This window comes from Phalacrocorax carbo, chromosome 2, assembly GCF_963921805.1.
Source record: "Phalacrocorax carbo chromosome 2, bPhaCar2.1, whole genome shotgun sequence".
NCBI lineage: Eukaryota > Metazoa > Chordata > Aves > Suliformes > Phalacrocoracidae > Phalacrocorax > Phalacrocorax carbo.
The window spans coordinates 104,850,535-104,869,422 of NC_087514.1; the positions used below are offsets into that span (position 1 = coordinate 104,850,535).

At 41.2% G+C, this 18,888-nt stretch overlaps 1 protein-coding gene and 1 long non-coding RNA gene across 2 annotated transcripts in view; both read right to left on the reverse strand.

Annotated features, from left to right (window-relative positions):
• Positions 1-7,530, reverse strand: part of RECK (reversion inducing cysteine rich protein with kazal motifs) — a 62,319-nt gene extending 54,789 nt beyond the window's left edge. The window contains exons 1-2 of the mRNA XM_064443763.1: positions 7,353-7,530; positions 3,334-3,392 (exon numbers count right to left, since the gene is read on the reverse strand). Coding sequence (XP_064299833.1) covers positions 3,334-3,392; positions 7,353-7,431 — 138 coding nt within the window. The 5' untranslated portion in view covers positions 7,432-7,530. The remainder of the gene's footprint in view (positions 1-3,333; positions 3,393-7,352) is intronic.
• Positions 7,531-11,615: 4,085 nt separating this feature from the next.
• LOC135311733 (uncharacterized) lies at positions 11,616-16,221 on the reverse strand. The gene is made up of 2 exons (XR_010371320.1): positions 16,018-16,221; positions 11,616-14,194 (listed from the first exon to the last, which is right to left on the reverse strand). It is a non-coding gene; the product is annotated as an uncharacterized LOC135311733 (long non-coding RNA).
• Between the last annotated feature and the right edge of the window lie 2,667 nt (positions 16,222-18,888).

Here is an 18,888-nt window from a genome sequence, read left to right on the forward strand (position 1 = left end):
ACATCCTCTGCAAGTCTCAACTCCAGATGAGCTTTGTCCTTCCCAATATAACCTCATGTGCCTGGACAAACTTTCTAAATTCTGCATTCATAACTTTTCCCTGCTTCTACCTTCTCTATACTGCCTTTCTGCACTGAAGCTTGTTCATGACTCCTCTTGTTTAGCCAAGCCAGGCTCTTGAAACACAAGTTTTCCTGAGGACTGGGATGGACTGCTCCTATGCTTGGAGGAGGATCTGGATGGAGATCTCTGGAGCAGAACAGAGATGAATGCTGCCAGGAACCTTATCATTGTGAAACTTCCCAGAAATAAACTTAGGGAAAAAAGTCAATTACAGAAAGACAGGCCCACTTATTCCTTGCTACAGTATCTGACAGACTTAATCAAATAATCACGAAAAGGAGGTTATTCTGAAACTAAGCTTGGAATAATACTTACTAAGAATGCAAAATAATTAGATATTTGAATCATGTTAGTTGACAAAAAAATCTGTAACCCAAGTTTTCTTCTTCAAAGGGCTCACTTAAAGTAGCTGAATTACTAGTTAACAGCATTCCTTATCTTCATCAAGCCTTTTTCCTTAACTGGCAGTATCAAGACCACCACTGGGTCTCCTGTTCCCATCACCCTAGCCCCTGGGCTGTAGTTACCTTTTACCCATCGAAAGCATCCCTCAGTAGTATCACTGGTACCCATGTAGATGAACAGCCCATGGGTAACAGTCTGAGGGTCAAAAAAATCGTTGCAATTTCTGCAACATCCTAGATCTGAGCCCCTAAAAACCAAACCATCTTAGACAGCAAGTCTCATCTACAGATGAGTGCCTCCATCCCCTGCAGAAGGGAGTCTTTATCCCGGTGGCACTGTTTGCAACCAGTTGATTAGGCCAAGATGGCTCCCTGTGGAGCTTGTTCCTCCTCACTATTCTGTCCCCAAATCTATTCTGTAAGCGCATAACCAAAGACAGGTCAAGAAACTTCTTCCTGCTGTCGGAGTCACAAACTTTCAGCCTCCACCAAGCCTAGCCTCTGGCCATCCTTCTCTCCATGCAATGCATAGTTCAGGCTATTGTCCTTGCAGGTTCTCCATGAAGAGCTTGTCTAGCTCCCATCTACACAGAGGCAATGCTTCTATCCTCAGCTTCTTTATCTGACAGTTCAAGAAGCTCACCAGAGCATGACTCCACAGTTTAAGTGCCACTGACTCAAGGGCAGACATCATCCTTTCCCTGCAGCCCAAGGCTTGGATGTGTCCAGCATCCTTCCTCTGGGTCAAGACTTCCAACATGTCATGGGTGGTTGGCCCAGCCAGTGCCAGAGACTGCTGTGCTGGGCACAGCAGGTATGCACAGTCTAAAGCAGTACATCTGCACCTCCTGTGGGCCCTCTCCACAAGAAACATCTGTCTTAAACCCCAAATTTCTGTCCTGTCTGTGCACCCTGGTCACTGGCATTGCTTGAGTATTAGTTAAATAGAAATATGGGTCACAAGCCTGCTCTCTCCCTGCTGTCCCTGGCAAGCAACTTCAATGTTTGATGGCTCACACTACCAAGTCTAAACAATTATCATGTCAGGATGGTACAGTGTGGTGGTACAGACAAGGCAACAAGCGCATCACAAATGTTTTAGAAAAGGTGTTTGGAAAGATGGAAAAAGGCAAATCATTCAGCCAACTCTGTTCCCTTACAGTCACCTCTCATGTATGTAAACCTTCATCCTACAAATTTTATGTTTAAGACAAGGGGTAAGCATCAAATAATACATTCCAAAATGGATTCAACAAAGACAAAGCATTTGAATCATGCCGCACAAAACAGTTAAGTTACAGAACATGAAAGTAAGTAGAAAATAGTAAACAGCCACTTCAGTCAGTTTGTTGGTCTATATCAAAGGGTCATTCAGAAAATGATGCTACCAACCTGATGTGAGGTAACTAAGACAGCTCCTTATAGAACAATTTGAGGGGCACTTGTCTTGCTTTAGACCTCTCACCAGAAAGACTCTAAAACATGCTGATTATCTGAGTAGAGAGATATCATCCAGATGAGGCAAGATCAGAATATCTTACAAAAAACCACAGAAAACTTTACACAACAGTCAGAAGCAGTATAACAGAAATGGGATGAAATTTGACAGTAAAAAGCTTAAGGCCTTTCATGAAGAGCTAACAGGAATTCACATGATAAACTGGGAACTTTAAACCAATGGAACAGAAGAAAGAATTAGACAAATTACTCCAAATGCCTTCTCAATACAGCTACTAAACCTGCCAATCGAATTTGTTTATGTACAGGAATGGATATCTTCCTCTTACTTACATGCAAGTTTTATCGCAGTTTTTAAGACCAAGTGCTATACTTCTGTTTATTATACCATGTAGTTTTGCTTACCTGTATTCAAAGAGATAAACTTATGCTGGAAAGGCTGCAAGAATAATTATAGGAATTAAGAGACTGTCTTATGGAAAGAGACTGCCAGACTTTTCCTTGTTTGGCCTAATAATAGGAAAGCTATGAATATATCAGGGAGGGAGAAGTGCAATTCAACCTAAAAGTTTCATTAGTACAGTCACAGATAAACCTAATCATAACCAGGTTTAGTGCTTGAATAGCCCTGAGGCAGGTAATGAAGACAAGAAAAGGGGGCAGATATGATGTAAAGACACAATTTTAATATAAAAATTGTGTATATGTGTATGCAAGCTTTGCTGATATAAAACTTTTATGTATATAAGTTTATACAAATACACATACACAAAGCTGTACAACATACTACCTGAAGGTACAAATCTAAACATAAGTTGTGAAAAAATGTTTTCCAAGCTTGAATTTAGCACAAGCACCTCTTTGTTATTACCTTATGAACAGAGTAAGCAAGCAGATTTTTGCTGGATTCACAAAGCCATATATCACAATAAGTATCTCAGATGCTTAGCTAAGAAACAAGAACTGGCAGGAAGAACAGTTTCAACATCTTGTTCTTCATTATAAATTCAAAAAAACTTGGAAACGCACATGATCCAGAAACTGGGTAAGATACCTTCACCCCTCCCAGTTTCCGAACATGCTTATCCCTTCTTGACCAAATCCTGATCTCAAATTTGTATCTCTATTTCTCCTCAACTTCAGCAGAACCTGCTTTCCATGATGAAAGGGAAGAGGACTACAGTTTTAAGCCTTTAAGTTCTCATTTAAATAACAATAATACTACACCTCATGATTCACACATAGTATTCACACAGAAAATCATTTGCTTGTAACCCTAATCTTGCTACATCATTGTATAAGGGCATGACTAACTCTGAGGGATAAACCAAATTTAAAACAAGCTTACCTGTTCACAGACATCACGGCACATTAAGTTGTCCTTTGCATGGTAACAACAAGACAAGCCTATGGAAAAGCAGGGGGAGGGAAAAACATATTTAAAAGGCTTGAAGCGCTTGACTATCACTTCTGAACAGAAGCCCCCACTTGATGGCCGATCAGGACAATTCGTCTGGTCCACAGATGCCCGTGAGAAATTTTCCTTCCCAGAAGGCAGAAAAGAACATGAGAAGTTTTTGTTCCGAAGTTGACACAGATCCGTTCATCAAGTCTCACAGAATTACCCCTGAACACTCACTGCCACCAAAAGGAGCTCTCACTGCCCTTCCTTCTGCTTCTAGCCACATTTCTGCTGCTTCACTTGCACTAGCTTGGCACCTGCCAAATTCTTTCATGAGGCAATTCAATTTATTAACCCAGGGGAAATAAAAAAACGAAAAAACCCCAGAATAATAAAAAGTGGACAAAAAAAACCCCACCAAAAAATCTCTATAGAGACTATACGCCTCTGTAAATTGAATCATTTCACAGAATCTGAAAAGTGTAAGAACCGGTTAGGAACAGGTGGAAAAAGGAAATATGAGCAGGAAACCCTTTTCATACAGAGGTTAACACAGCTGCTCATTGAACTCTGGCTTCTTACAAACTTGGAACAAAACTGTTAATCATCCATCACTAGTGAAACAATTTAGAGTGGTTTTGCCTGACTAGATGGAAGTCATAAAGCAAACACAGTTATGAACACATCAACAGGAAAACAAATTAGAACTGAAACACTGGGAAGTCATGAAATGCCAAGGTTTAAAGCAGCAATTTTAACATTATACTTCGTGGTGTTTTGTTCCCCTACCATCCAAGTATTTCCTTAATTCAGAGTGAAGCTTGGCCAATATAAAATGAATTGCACAACTCCCTGATACTCATTTTCATCCCCACTGCCCAGTGTTTGGAACGACGTATCATAAAACTGGCAGACAGAGGTTTCCTTCAAAGCTTTTACTTCCATGCACGCCTTCACACACAGGATTCATTTAACGATTACAGATTTCTGCTCAGCTGTATCTGAACTACATATCACACTGATACAACTAAAAGCAATACTGTACAATGATATCACACGTACAAATTTGTGTCTCACAATGCCTAGTTACTAAATAGATTTCGACTAAACCAGTAAGAGGGATCTGGGGCATGAATTCCTTCATAATTTCACAGCTGACAAGTGTATCCATCTGAAAGCTTATAGCTGTCACAAGAAGATAACCAATTTAAAAAACAACAGATTCTACCACCACCAAACCCAAAATTCTCCAATACTGAAATTACATTAAAAAAATAAAAGAAAATTTCAGGCTGAAAACGTTGAGGAACTGGGGGTGGGAATAAATCACTGAATAGGTTGTCTGTACAGTCACAATTTAAGACAACTACTACAGGATTGAACTACATTTTAATGCAGAAATCTGTAATTCCTGAAGAGGAAAGAAGAGAAACCAAAGTAGGATTTGTAACTAGTGAATGTTTTAATTAATAATTAGAAACAGCAGAGCAAAATACCTGTAATAAATGAGGACAGCACCAAAAGTCCTGCTTACAACACAATGAAATGAAAGAATAAAATTGTAAAATTGACTTTAATGGGTTTTTGCCCATTTTCTACCATCAGATAAAAGGATTGAGATAGGACACAGATGACTTAATCTTTCCGATTTGAGGGCTACCCATGGGATCTTGCAGGTTTTCCTGCCCTATGTTCAGTAAGCCAATCTGTGCCAAGAATCAATTTCATCATTAGCAGGCTCCACCATGCTCATTATTATTTCACCTAGCTGAAAAGCTTTGCTTTACACTTTCTTAGTCCTGTTGTAAAGCCATGGTATTAGAGATATATAACAACAACAATAAACATTAACTTTGAAGAACAGACAGTTTTTCTTAAGGCATGAGTTGCACTTATTTTCAGAAATGTTTCTAAATTTCAGTGCCTATTGAATCAGATTGCAAGCACATGAACATACTGCTGGAGAAGACATTCAGGTTCACAATGAAAAGATATCCAGCAAATTAATTGTCATAAGTAAAAAAAAAAACATCCAACCAAACATACTTAAACATAGGCTGTACTTACAAACAGAAATACTGGCTTCTCAATCACATTTTTGATGTTTTGTTTTGCCATAAGTCCCAGAAATTTTTCATTATATAGATTTTTATTGAGAGCAACTGTTATATTTAAGAGACCCAAGAATTCAGAGTTCCCAACCTATAAAGAGAATTTACACTAACTTAGGTGACAATGCATATGTTTAACTGCGTATGTCACTATGATCTGAGTTCATTAATATCTTAGGCAATATTTTATTAATCGCTCCTTCACATAGTTATTTAACACTTTGTGACCTTTTATTCACTACTTTTCAGTGGCTCTGAACCCTTCTATGATAAACTAACACACATCCAGAATAGTTCTCCTTCTCAATCACTTCCCCTGCTGAGTTACAAATCTTATCAGTTATACCAGAGAGTGTAACAATAAAGTACGAATATACTGAACTTTATGGTCATTTAATTCTTTTTATACAAAACCCTAATAAATTGATGGTATCTTGAGTTAGGAGCATATTAAACTGGCCCCCAGTAATCTTTAGTGCTTAATTCAGAAATGGAAGTTATTAAACATATCCATTCCAAACACAATTCCTCTATTCTGTTTCCAGTTAACCTCTTCCAAAACATCTTACGACATCTCTTTCAGTTAGTCCCTTGCTTTCTCATTTCCACTTCCTCTAGTATTCTAAAAAATTTCTGGGTCCAACTATGAAATATCTATACTTCTTGCATTAATAAGATCTACTATCTCAGCCATCTGAATAGTTTTATCAAGGAAAAGTTGGGCTAGAGTATTTCATAGTTCATTCCACTGTTTTTTCACTGCCTTCTTCCTAAGACCATGCCTCTCTAGAAATCAGAACTATAGAACAACAATGAAAGGCCCATAAATGCCTCAGTGATTGCAGCTTTCTGCTTTGAAGTACTACCTATTTTGTATTTTCTACTCCTGTGACAACATTATCAATGCAATGCATTTATTAACAGCTGTTTGCTGATACTTGTGCTTGTGCCACCTCCTTTTTTCATTACTCCTTTTCGGTCTTGTCAAGAAGTTATCTGCTCTTACAACTTTAATGCAGAAAACTATTTTACCACTGTGCTTCCCTCTATTAAACATCTTGCCTTCACTTATTAAAAAATTCAGTGCCTTGCTCAATATCGTTCTTTTTACTGACAATGTTTGCAAACACAGGGAACGCGAGGACTGTGCTGACAGTTCATATAGCAATCCAGAAGTCAGGTTTGACCCATTTGGAGCAAGACACCAGGTCTTCTCCATTTCAAACCACAGTCTTGGGAATTTACCTATTGCCAGCACGACAGCCGAAGACACAAATCCCGGCCCCGAGCCGCCTAACCCGGTGGGGCAAACGGAGGGGTCCATACCGTCATCCTGCCAGCCAGGCGGGACGTGGGGAGGCCGGCCGTGCCCCTGCACTCCGCTCCTCGCCACCTCAGCTACGTGAGCCCCCCTCCCCGGCGCCCGGCATTCCCTTCCTTCCCACCAGGATTTCAGGCAGGTGTTTTCCACGGTGAGGACGGGGGGACACGACAGACACCGCGACAGTAGCAGCGGGAAGAGGACCGACACCAGGAAGGCGACGCTGCCCCTTCCCGGCAGCGCCCGGCGAGCCGCCCCCGACCCTCACCCGCTGCGGCCCCGGCCCCGCCCGCCTCCCACTCCCGCGGGGCAGGTGCGGGTGGCGGCGGCTGCCGGGGCGCCGTGTACCGCCCCCCACTCCCCCGGCTGCGGCCCGGCGGGAGGGACCCGCGCGCCGGACCGCGCCCCATCCCCTCCGGCGACACCACCGCCCCGAGGCTTCGGCACCCCGCCGACGGCCTCGCCCCTGCGCCATGTTGTTGAAGAAGGACCCGCGGCACCGCCCCCCCCCCGCTCCGCGGGTCGCTACTCACCCGCCGCCCTGGGGCAGAGCAGCGCGGCCGCCGCCAGAAACAGCAGGGCCCAGGGCCGCCGAGCGGCCGCCGCCGCCATGGCCCGCTCGCCAAGCGGCAGCGCGCGGAGGCGCCGAGCGACCCCCAGCCGCCAGACGGCCGGGCTCTGACGCGGGCAGCGCCCCCTCCCCCTACGCCCGCGCCCAGCCCCGCGCTGCTTCCCGCCGCCCCCATTGGCTGCGGCTCCCCCGCCAGGCCCCGCCCCCTCCACCCGGCCTTCGCGGACGTTCCAGCCGGCGCTGCGGGGAGCTGCTCCCGGCGGGTTTATAATATTTGCATTATTAATATATTTCTACACATTAGTTTTAGAGTATCGAGTATAAGTTTGCTGTATAACACTGTTGTCTGCTTGAAATTATAGAATCATAGAATCATTAAGGTTGGGAAAAAACCTCTAAGATCATCAAGTCCAACCTTCAACCCAACACCACCAGGCCTCCTGAACCATGCCCTGAAGTGCCACGTCTGCATGTCTTTTAAATACCTCCAGGGATGGTGACTCCACCACCTCTCTGGGCAGCCTCTTCCAATGCCTGACCACTCTTTCATTAAAGAAATTTTTCTAATATCCATCCTGAACCTCCTCTGACCCAGCTTGAGGCCATTTCCTCTTGTCCTATTGCTTCCTACGGGGGAGAAGAGACCAACACCCACCTCACTACAACCTCCTTTCAGGCACTTGTAGAGACCGATAAGGTCTCCCCTCAGCCTCCTCCAGGCTAAACAACCCAAGCTCCCTCAGCTGCTCCTCATAAGACCTGCTCTCCAGACCGTTCACCAGCTTCGTAGCCCTTCTCTGGACATGCTCCAGCACCTCAATGTCCTCCTTGTACTGAGGGGCCCCAAACTGAACACAGTATTTGAGGTGTGGCCTCACCAGTGCTGAGTACAGGGGCACAATCACTTCTCAACTCCAAATTACTTTGTGTATCCAGAGACTGTGTGGGAGAAATGAACTGAACGGCTCAAAGCATAGGCTACAGCCTGGGAAAGATGCCTGAGGCTGAGAGGACACTCCCCAAGTAGAGATGAGTAGGCTGTCATGGCTGCAAGGTCCTGATTCATCAGCTCTTGGCGCTTGCTCTATGCCAAGCGCTTGCTCTGGGTCAAGGTACCATAGCGCGCAGGCAGGTATTGGCGCGGTTTGAGCACCCTGTGCCACTGAGGATGGCTTGTGCTCAGGCTGAAGGTGACAGGCAGGGAAGCTGCCTCAGCTTCCAAGTGACAGGTATGTTCTTGCTGACAGTGAAGTTCCCATCCTTAGCTTGCGGTGTTGCCTGTGATGGACTTCAGTTTGTGAAGGGAGCCGAGAATGCTCGTGCTGGGCTGCTACTGCTGCTGCTCTTCTGCCTTTTGTTCAGGTTCTGTGGTGGCTGTCAGTTTTCTGTGTCTATGCTGCAGCCTGGGTCAGTGCCAAAACATTCGTATGCCTGGCAGCAGGAAGGCAACCTAACCTGTGGAGATTCAGTCTACAGTGTGGACAGTTAGAAAAAAAGAGTTTCTAACTGAAGAAACCTCTGTACAGGGCTACCAATGCAGCCTGTTTTCCCTGTAGCGATGAAATTTTCTGTCCCACATCCCCTCCCCCCCCTTTTTTTTCCTAAATTCAAGAGAAATTACACATAAGCTATCCAATGAAGTAAAAATGAACTTAAGTTACTGCTCATTTCATAGCTAGTAATTATTTTGCCTTGAAGTCTGGCCATTCCAAGGTGAATAAATCAGCTTCTGACAGCTCCAGACTTCTGGGATGAGCACCTTAGCATCCCATTATCAGATTTTCTGGCAAGAATAAAACAGGAACATTTTTAAGAACCCAGTGTCCCACAAACTGATGGTATCCTTTTTCCAGTCTGTCATCCCAATGAACTCTTCCTCCAGAGACAGTCTGACCAAGCCATTAATGATGCCACAGTCTTCTACAGCCTGGAGAAGCTGTAGGAATCCAGTGTTCTTTAATTCCAGTATCAAATTCTTAAATGGTCCAGAAAAAAACCCAAGGCAATACAGGAGAACACTCCAATGAGATGAAAAATCCATAAGAAATAGCAGTACATTTAGTTATATTTTAATTTGAAGTCTAATAAATTGAAGTTGTTGCTGTAATTGTGAATTCAAAAAACTGAAACATGGCAAATATAACCTGATTACAAAAAAACCTAACACTTTTCACACCAGAATGGGAATGATGCTTATATGTAAGTATGCTTACATGTCAGTTAAATAGCTGGGCTTCCCCCAAAACCCAAGGTTAACTTTTGTTAGTTTTCTGCCTACTGTCTCGGGACTTAAAATTCATCATGGGCCCACGAGGTGGCAGCAGATCCAAAAGCAAAATTAGCCAGATGGCCAAATTTGCGGGCTGATTTAGTTTCTCTGAAAATACAAGGGGCCTGAACCGATTAGATGCATTTTTCCCCACTTATGCTAAATGGTTTAATTTGGCTCGATTTTGGATGAGGGTGCAGTCTGCTTCCCCTCAATGCCATTTATGTGCAAAGCCATTATCAACAATAATTTGTGCCAGAAGTGAATAGGCAGAGAAAAGATGCTAGCACATCTGGTAATTAAAAGGCTCTACATCATCGCTCCAGGTCAACACTTCAGTTCCAGAGAAATAATGGAGACCACTAAAAGTATCGCCTTCACTCTAAAGAAGCAAACTGAATTTTGGAATAATATAAGGTTTTAAAGTTGGCTTTCAGTAAGGACAGTATAAATTTTAATATTATTGTTCTAAAAAGCAAAGATTTTTGTTCCTTGGGTGTTTGGATGTTGAATCTGCAAATTCTTGTTCTCCAGTTAAACCTTTTTAAAAACAGAGTCCTTCTGTAATTGATTCCTACCCAATATTTAACAATGAGAGGTGGAACTTTGGGGCTTGGAATAATTAAATGCCTCAGTGTAAAGCAGTTTGCTACAAATGTACTGACAGCATACTTTTAAAGTCTGGTTATAAGGCAGAAAACCTTCTGTAACTGTATCTTGTTTTTTGCTGCTCCTGTCAAGTGCTAAGGGAAAATTATTACTTTCCGCTGTATTTCTTGTTGCTCAGAATTTAATAAAATCTGATCAATCAGCTACATTTTTTGTATTAGCTTGAAGAGTTAGTTCATTATATTTTCTTCTGAGCAGCGTTTGATCCTGTTTCCTTACCTTAAAAAATTCTGAATACTTAAAAGGTTTGAACGTTATTCCGTATTTTATGTTGAAGCCCCCCTCAGCTATAGGTGAAGATTCTGTCATAGTCATGGTCTGAATTACTTGTCCAAATATCTGTTCTACTGAAAGAGATCTGACCTGATCAGGATCCCCTCAGGAGGTAAAACGATGCCACATTTTTCTTAAATCCAGAGAATCATATTGTCAATGTGGCATATCTCGATATGTTTCAGCAGAGTACTCTCTGGACTGAAAATATACTGTCCTATATTTGAATTTAACATATTATATCTGATTTAAGGTGTACATAAATTTTGTGCCCCATAAAATTGGTGTCCCAGCCTATTAAGAACTTCAAAAACGGAAGCTACCCCTCTCTACACAGTAGTTCATCAGGCAAAAGGTTCTTTCCACCTTGTATACCTTCTTTTCTACTTTTATCTCATTACTGGAAGCCACTAGTATTTTCCTTCTTGGTAATTCTAAAACCATTGTATTTTAACTATGAATACTTAAAAACATTTTGCTTTGCTGTAGTTCTTAGGATATCTTCACCTTACAGCTGGAAAGTCTACAACATTTGTCGATTTACCCTAATTAGCATTAATTTGTCTAATCTGTGTATCAACAACTAGATACCTGCATGATAAGCCAGTGCCAGATTTTTAGTGCATGTTGAATAGCTTTCCTATGCTGAGGCTTGTTCTATTTTGTCTCTCTGTTGGAACTAGGTAGGGCTTTGCAGCTACCTCAAATGCATCTGGGTGCACACTGGTGGGAATTGTGGGCCCAGCTATGGGACTGTCCCCAACAAGCTGCTAACTAGTAAGTGAGGCTGTTGCCTGTTTCTTCAGGCTAAGAATGGATTGCCGCGACAAAACCTCTTTCAAAGAGTTTTTGTTCTTAAACAGGCAAACCCTTTTGTTCAGGCAAATTGTAGCTGCTTCTTTAGGTTTTTTTAGATCTCGGGCAGCATTTTACAGCTGACTTTCCAAATAATGAATAAGAAAGATTATTTTCTTTTCATATCACTTCACTTTTTTAAAAACCAGAAAGCTAGAATGGGGGTTTTTTCATAACAATTATATTAAAAGGTAAAACGCAAATAAAAAAAGCAAGGTTTGGTGGCTGCTATTACACACATCAGAAGCAGTGTGCAGTTACACTGATAGAGTTATATATAAAGCAACACAGATGTGAAATTTAAGCCAATAAAGTTGTACATTAATGGTAAATACAATGCCTGCAATTAATTTTAAAAAAGTTGAACATGTTGCACATATTAGAGTTCATAAAATCTTGCTATAGGCAAATAATTATTGTTGCATACATCGATTCTGGAAGAATAGCCAACTGAAAGTGATGAAATAAGTGTGGAGTATATAATTAATTACAATTTGCTATGAAGGTAATAAAGAAGTAAGGTTCTGTCATCGTCAGTGGGCATAAATTAAGAAACTATTCTATAGTTTTGGAAAGGAATTTGAAATAGATTTCATGTCCACTGAAAGAGGCAGTTTTGATGTTCATAAGAGGTCCATAAAAAAAAAATCTGGCTCTGCTTTACATGGTGTAACTTTTCCCAACAGACAAGTGAACAGAAACTAAAGTCACCTGTCAGTCTAAATTTTGAACCCCTGAAATCAGTTATGGGATTCAAGACATGTCTACTTCTCTTCAAATGAGAATGTTGAGTGAAGTAAAATATTCTTCTTGATAACAGACCTTATGAAGTGGATAATTTAGAAACAGGTTGTGGGCTAATGGAAGCATTCATTCTCTTTGACATAGCAAAACTGCGTCAGTAAAGCCTAATTACCATCTCCTTCCATGTTAAAGATGATGATGGTAAAAATAATGCCTAAAAAACGTCACCAAGATACATTTATGCTTCTTTTTCACGCTTCACACTGCGTTGTACGCTCTATAGTCTTTGTGCTCTATGCTCTCTATAATGGACTTACATATTCATGTAACTGAATCAATTCGCTGCCTTCAAGACTACTATATGTGGGCCAGGGTTGCTAGCAAGTGTGTGTAGTATGTTCATGTAAAGGCTCTCTAATGGGATGGAAGATTATTTTAATTTGATTTCTGGAATAAATTAAGAGACTGATAGAAGAAAAAAAAGGGGTTTTTTTCAGTTTGAGAAATTGGAAATAAAGGAAACTATACTGGAAGATTCTGGAGTTTGAGGGATAGAAAATTGATCCCTTCAAAATGTGGGAAAAGAGTATTTCAAATGGAATCATGTCAATCCCATCAAATCCTTCAGCCACCCTAATAATCTAAATCTGAATCTAAACTCAAATGTCTAAATATAAAGTCTGTCACACCTGTACCATAGTAGAGATGGGCCGTGCTTGTGCCAGTCAAAATTCTATCTTCTTTCTGGCCTTGGTTCACCATCCAAGAGGACAAATAGCATCATCTAGCAAGTGATGACTCATCATTTCAAATAGAGATAAAATGGATATTCATTTATGCTTTTCAACTCAGGCTTCAGTATCAGCAGTGCATCTGCCAGCGTATCGTAAGCATGGGTTGGAGATAGAAAAGGATGTGTTGAAGAACATTGAGAATGCCATATGGAAATTCTTCTGTGGATTATCCCTCTGAATCACTGAGTCGTGTATAGGATTAGTTACTTCTCCATATGGTGTTTAAGGACCAAATTGCTGTTGGAATATTCTCCAAAGGTTGTTTTTATGTTTTGCTGTACTATGGAATTGTGTTACAAATTACATCATAACCTGCACCTACAGTGAGATATTTTAAAGCACCCAAAGAGCTTTATACATTTTCCTCCACGTTTTAGCAATTATAATGCTCTCTCAATTAGCAATCTTTGAAGAACTGTAATTCATTCACTGCTATACATACATTTCCGTATGAACACAGTCTGCATGCTTTGCAAAAATGGAGGTGGGTGGTATGAAATCATTTATGCTGCTAATTGACAATTATGCAGTTGCTTCTAGTTTCAAACAGAAAAAAAAGATCAGTGTAGACTGGCAGATAAAATAAACATGAAAAGGGAAGACATAAAACTCCATTTTTTTTCAACCAATTTGTCTCACATTATTTAAATCCGTTTTAGTTAAACTAACTAAAACTAATCAGTTTTAGCTAAAATAAAATTATTTTATTCTTGCTGTTCCATACATTAGCTAGCAAGTTCTGTCAAGATGACATTATAATTATGCGAATTACAGATCAATGCCTATTCCCATTTGTAGCTACACTTGAATGATGTGTGCGAATTAGGGTAGAACTTTTCTAGTATGCATTAATCCTGAATACTTCTCAAAATACCTTGATAAAAACGTCAAAAAGTGCTTTATTCATTCTAACTTCTGTAACTGTTTGTAGTAAAAATATATATGCATAATTTACATATCAAGCTTATCTGTGAAGGAAGTTAGAGAACCCTGATGTCTTTCCTAGGATAGGGAAAGCCATATGTGCCTGAGAAGAACAGAGAGGGAGTCACAGGTTTTGAAGAATACAAGGAGTAGTGCACTGGGACAAGGCAGCGGGGCTAGGGAGAGCAAGTGCTGCCCGCAGGCTCCTCACTTGCAGTGAGCTGGCTGAGTGTATCCTGCAGCCACGGGCCACGCGTGGCACAGCATAGCCTGCACCTGCAGAAAAAAAATATATTGACTGTTTAGAAGCATGTAAACATTGCATATGCTTTGTGCTTCAGTTTCCTGCATTCCTTAGGCACCTGCTTCTTCCTAACTCCTGAGCTGTCCTGGTGGATTTCCATCTTCCAAAGCTCAGCTCCTCCAGTGGAACAAAGGGAGGATGTGGCTGTCGATGTCCAAGCCAAAAGCTATGAGCCCCTCACCTTTCTAGGTGCCTACACTCTTCTCAGGGAAAGCCTGAGAATAAATAACCTTTCAAAAATGTAATGAAGTCCCACACATAGCATCTTAAAAGGAGAAAATGAAGAAGTTGCTTGGTTTAAAAATGTTCTTACTAGTGCCCAATAGGTAAATCACATAAATACTTCAGTGATGTCAAAAATTATATGTGATGCCCTTCATGTATATTTATATACCTTACATGCACTACTAATTATGTTTTCACTAAGTAAATAGCAACTAAGGAACACACCTTAATGAGATGAAAGTTAGGAAATGGGGAACTGCCAGTGTACTTTATCAAGCTGCATTTTATTATACATCATGCATGTTTAGAGATGGAAGAATATTTTCAAATCAGAACAAAAATTTTTTCTTTAAAATACCTATAGGTTCTGAAAGTCATCTGATGTGGTTTTTTGCTGTTCCGTAAATCCTAGCTTTGAAGATATGACAAAAATAGCGGAACACAATCCTAAAATGTTACTTTAAATTATTCTGCAATTCCTAAAAAAAAAAGCTATTTTTAAATTAAAGGGGATTTTTACTTATTTTTTCAACAGCTATGACTACACCTATCCAGCAACAATAAGAACAACAAATTGCTAAAACAACGACTGAAATTAAATCAACACCATAACTATAGCATTAATAACAGAAGGGAAGTCTGCAAAATGCTAAAGTGGTCATTTTGCTGTAGTTGAGAACATTAAAAAAAAAATAAAAATCTCCTGAGAACAGCATGTTGGGGACCTGCAGAATGCATCAGTGGCAAGGCTCCTGCAGCTCCATGCCCCCGCATCCCACCAGTTGCAGGGCTGTGCACCCCTTCCCAGTGGGCAGGGGCACACAGAACACCACAGCAAGAAGTACTCAGCACACACACACACAAACAGCACCAACAGCCTCATACTGCTCCCCTCTCTGCCTGATGAGGATGGAGGCCTGTGAGTGGTAAACCTCTACATGTACGTACACTCCAGCAGCCAGGCTTAGGCAGTCTATCCAGCAGCTGCCCCTGGATCCTCACGCCTGCCCAGCCTACTAGCACCTGGGCATGCAAATTGCCACGGCCTGAAGACTCACTTCAGCTGCTGGTAGAGGACTTCCCACTCCATACGCACACCAGAACACAGGCACACATGCTCTGGATCTCTCCAGTAACTGGGCTTAGACACACAGAGCAGCCAGTAGCTGGTCCTGCATCCCCTCTCTCCCCATTTGCCTCCTGCACAGATACACACATACCAACTGGTGTCCCATTCAACCCATACCTTATAGACTCTCCAGCAGCTGGCTGGGACCTGCTGGGGTTGGCTCTGGCAGCCACCTCCTCCAGAAGTCCCAGCCTTAATGTAATGACCAAAGCATAACGACCTTAAGTGTAATGACCAGCCACCTCTTTATACACAACCAGCCTCTTTTACCCCCTTTTCCTCTCTCATTTCCCATGCTCGTTCCTCTCTCAACCACCTTGATGTCTCCATTTCCCCACCTTTGGTTCCTCCCCTAAAAATGCCATGGCAAGCCTAGCACAACCCCAGCACACTCCCTGCATCCTGTGCCATGTGCTGTAGCCCTGCCGGCAGTGACCCTACCTCAGTCTGCAAGGTGATCCAGAGAGCCTCTCCAGCAGGTTCATCATCTGGGTCGCACACCTGGACAGCGAGGCTGATGGCTCTCCCAGGACAGCTTTGGGACAGGCTGGGGCAGGGTCTCCATGCCTCTTACTGGGCTGTAGGGGTTCGCCCACCTGCTGCTGTGCCTCTGAGCTCCTTCGTGTTTGTGGGGACGAGCTGTTTATCACATAAACCAACATTGAACCAAATAATATAATCCACTTTTAGATCTCTTAATGTGTTACCTGCAAGCCAAAGAAAGCCAGTACACATAATCAGCTAGCTGTCTATGGGTCACTAGCCTTATGATAACCAGCTTGAGATCCTCTCCTTTGAAAAGGATTTACAGTTACGCTAGGAAACCAAAACGGGGAAAAAACTAAGTTATGATATCTGTTAGACGTCACTCAGAATATAAATTGAAAAAAACACACAACAACAGAAGTAAAACAGGTTGGAAAAAACCCAATGAATGGAAAAAACAGCTGAAAATACACCACATGTCTAGAGCTAGTACACAGTTGCAGGAGTTGTACATGTTCCTTGCCCTTCCTCTTGCATTCCCTGAATTTTTCCCGTAGGAGCCTATTATCATTCATGTATCCCTGAAAAGCATGCTGCAGCTTCTAAATAGCTTGCATATGAGTAAAACATGCCATCTTAAACAACAGCATGCAATTTTGAAGGTACCATTTCTACAAAATGCAATGCAAAGGTGAGGGAAGAGAGCATTCTGGCATATTGATTTTCTGGCTGGCTAAATTAACGTGTGTTATTTTTTCTATGTTTATTGTTACAAGGAATTCCTATTCTACTTATACGTTTAGAAACACTCAAAAAAATTTTTTTTGAGTTACCATTACTGAATGTTCTTCTTGTTATTGCCCATAGAACAAGAGCAAATGCCCACATGTCAATATGCTTATAGGCATCAAAGCCATTAACCAAAATGGAGTCATCAAGAAGTTCTGGTTCTATGTAACATTTTATGGCAAAAGTAGGATTTTTTCCAACATCTGATCAGTTCTTTGCCCAGGAACACGTTACTGCAAGGCTTAAGTTAAAAAATATTTCAAAATGAAAGTTTAATTCATATAGATTTGAAGTGAGCATTGCCACATTTAATATATCAGTATTATCCATTTAATATCAAATGAGGTATATAGAAAGGCTGAAGTGCTGCAGCAAAGCAGAAATGCTCTAACAGGAAGTGGCAGATTATTTCATTTATGCTAATTAAACCCTGAAATTACTGGAAGATGATAGCTAGGTGACTATATCCCTTAGTGATACAAAGTGAAAACAGGTACAATGTTGCCTTCAAATTAGTTCCAGGTGATTCGCTCATTACAGGAGTTTACAGAAACAGCCGAAGCAAAGTTGGGACTTGGTATTATTTTGGCAACTTGTGAAGGATTGGGAATGTACCAAAAGGCTGGGAGAGGGGGCAGTGATTCTTTTGAAGAAGGACAAAGGAAAGAGGTAAGAAATTATACACCAGTCAATTTCGTTTTGATTATTTTGGGGAAAAAAACAATCCCGGACTGACTCATCCAACATTATTTTTGAGTACCACCGTAAAGCAAGCAAGAGCCAACATGCATTTTGTCACCATCAAGTTGTGGCAAACATATATTTCCCTTCACAACTACTGAAGCAAGGAAAATTCAGGTTGGATATAAAAAAAAAAAAGCTTTCTAAAGATAGGGCTAGTGAAGTAATGAAATGTATTGCCTAGGGAAGTTGTAGAATATCCACGAGAAACTGTCTGGCAAGTCTTTAAAAAATAGTCTTGGCAGATATTTGCCAAGCACATGGATATGGTTTATCTTGCTTTGGAGGGGTGTGAAAGGTTTGATGACTTCTAGAATCTTTTTCAGGCCTATCTTTCTCTGATTCTTCACACAGACCTCCACGCTATGCCTGAGAAATACATGGGGCCTTCATGCGCAGCACAGAGACTACTGTACAGGGCAGATCTGAAGGTGCTCGTAAACAAACCTGAAGCAGCTTAAAGCACCCTTGTTCTGGCTGGACCTTTGTAAGTGTGCTCTGCAAGAGAAACCTAGCAAAGGAAGCTATTGAAATTTTTCAGCCTTTCTGGCAATTAAAATCCAAAAGTTATGTTTTCAACGTAAGAATTGAGAATAAGACCTAATCACCACAAGAGACAGTAACAAACAAAACTATTTAATCTCTAGGAAACATTCTGCATTTAGGAACATTTTCTAAATTTCAAGACTCACCTCCCACATTCAAATCCTCCCAGATTTCATTTTTAGCACAAAGTTCAAACTCCTTGCTGCAGATCTGTTTGATCTGTTTTCTGTGTGACACATTCCTATATTTTAAGATACAGTAGAAACAAACTGGGATTACATATCATAGGAGTTATGGCCTCAAATGCTTCAAAGGAGATAGACAGAAAATGAGGTGGGGTTTACTTCATCTATTATGTAGTTGTAGTTCCGTTTGCTCTTGTAAAATTAGTTGCTAGATCATATCGAGTCAACTTAAATTTTGTAAGAAGTTCATTCAACAGTCAGTGGAAGTTCCCATGACTGTCTTGCTTTAGCACAGGCACTCTGTACGCTCACCTCGACTATCAGCACTGGTAATTAAAAGACGTAACTTTCTTCTGTGAAGTACAATGCAACCAAACAGGCATTATATATTTTTGTCTCAGTCTTTCTGTCACGTTTAGCATTTTCTGTATATAAGTGACTAAATCATGAACCGTGTGTTATCAATTGTGAGATATTAGGAATAACAAGGTATGACTTCTGATCAGATTCATGTTATTCCTGAGGCTAAATATCATGTAGTACTCTGTATGCAACATGAGTTGTC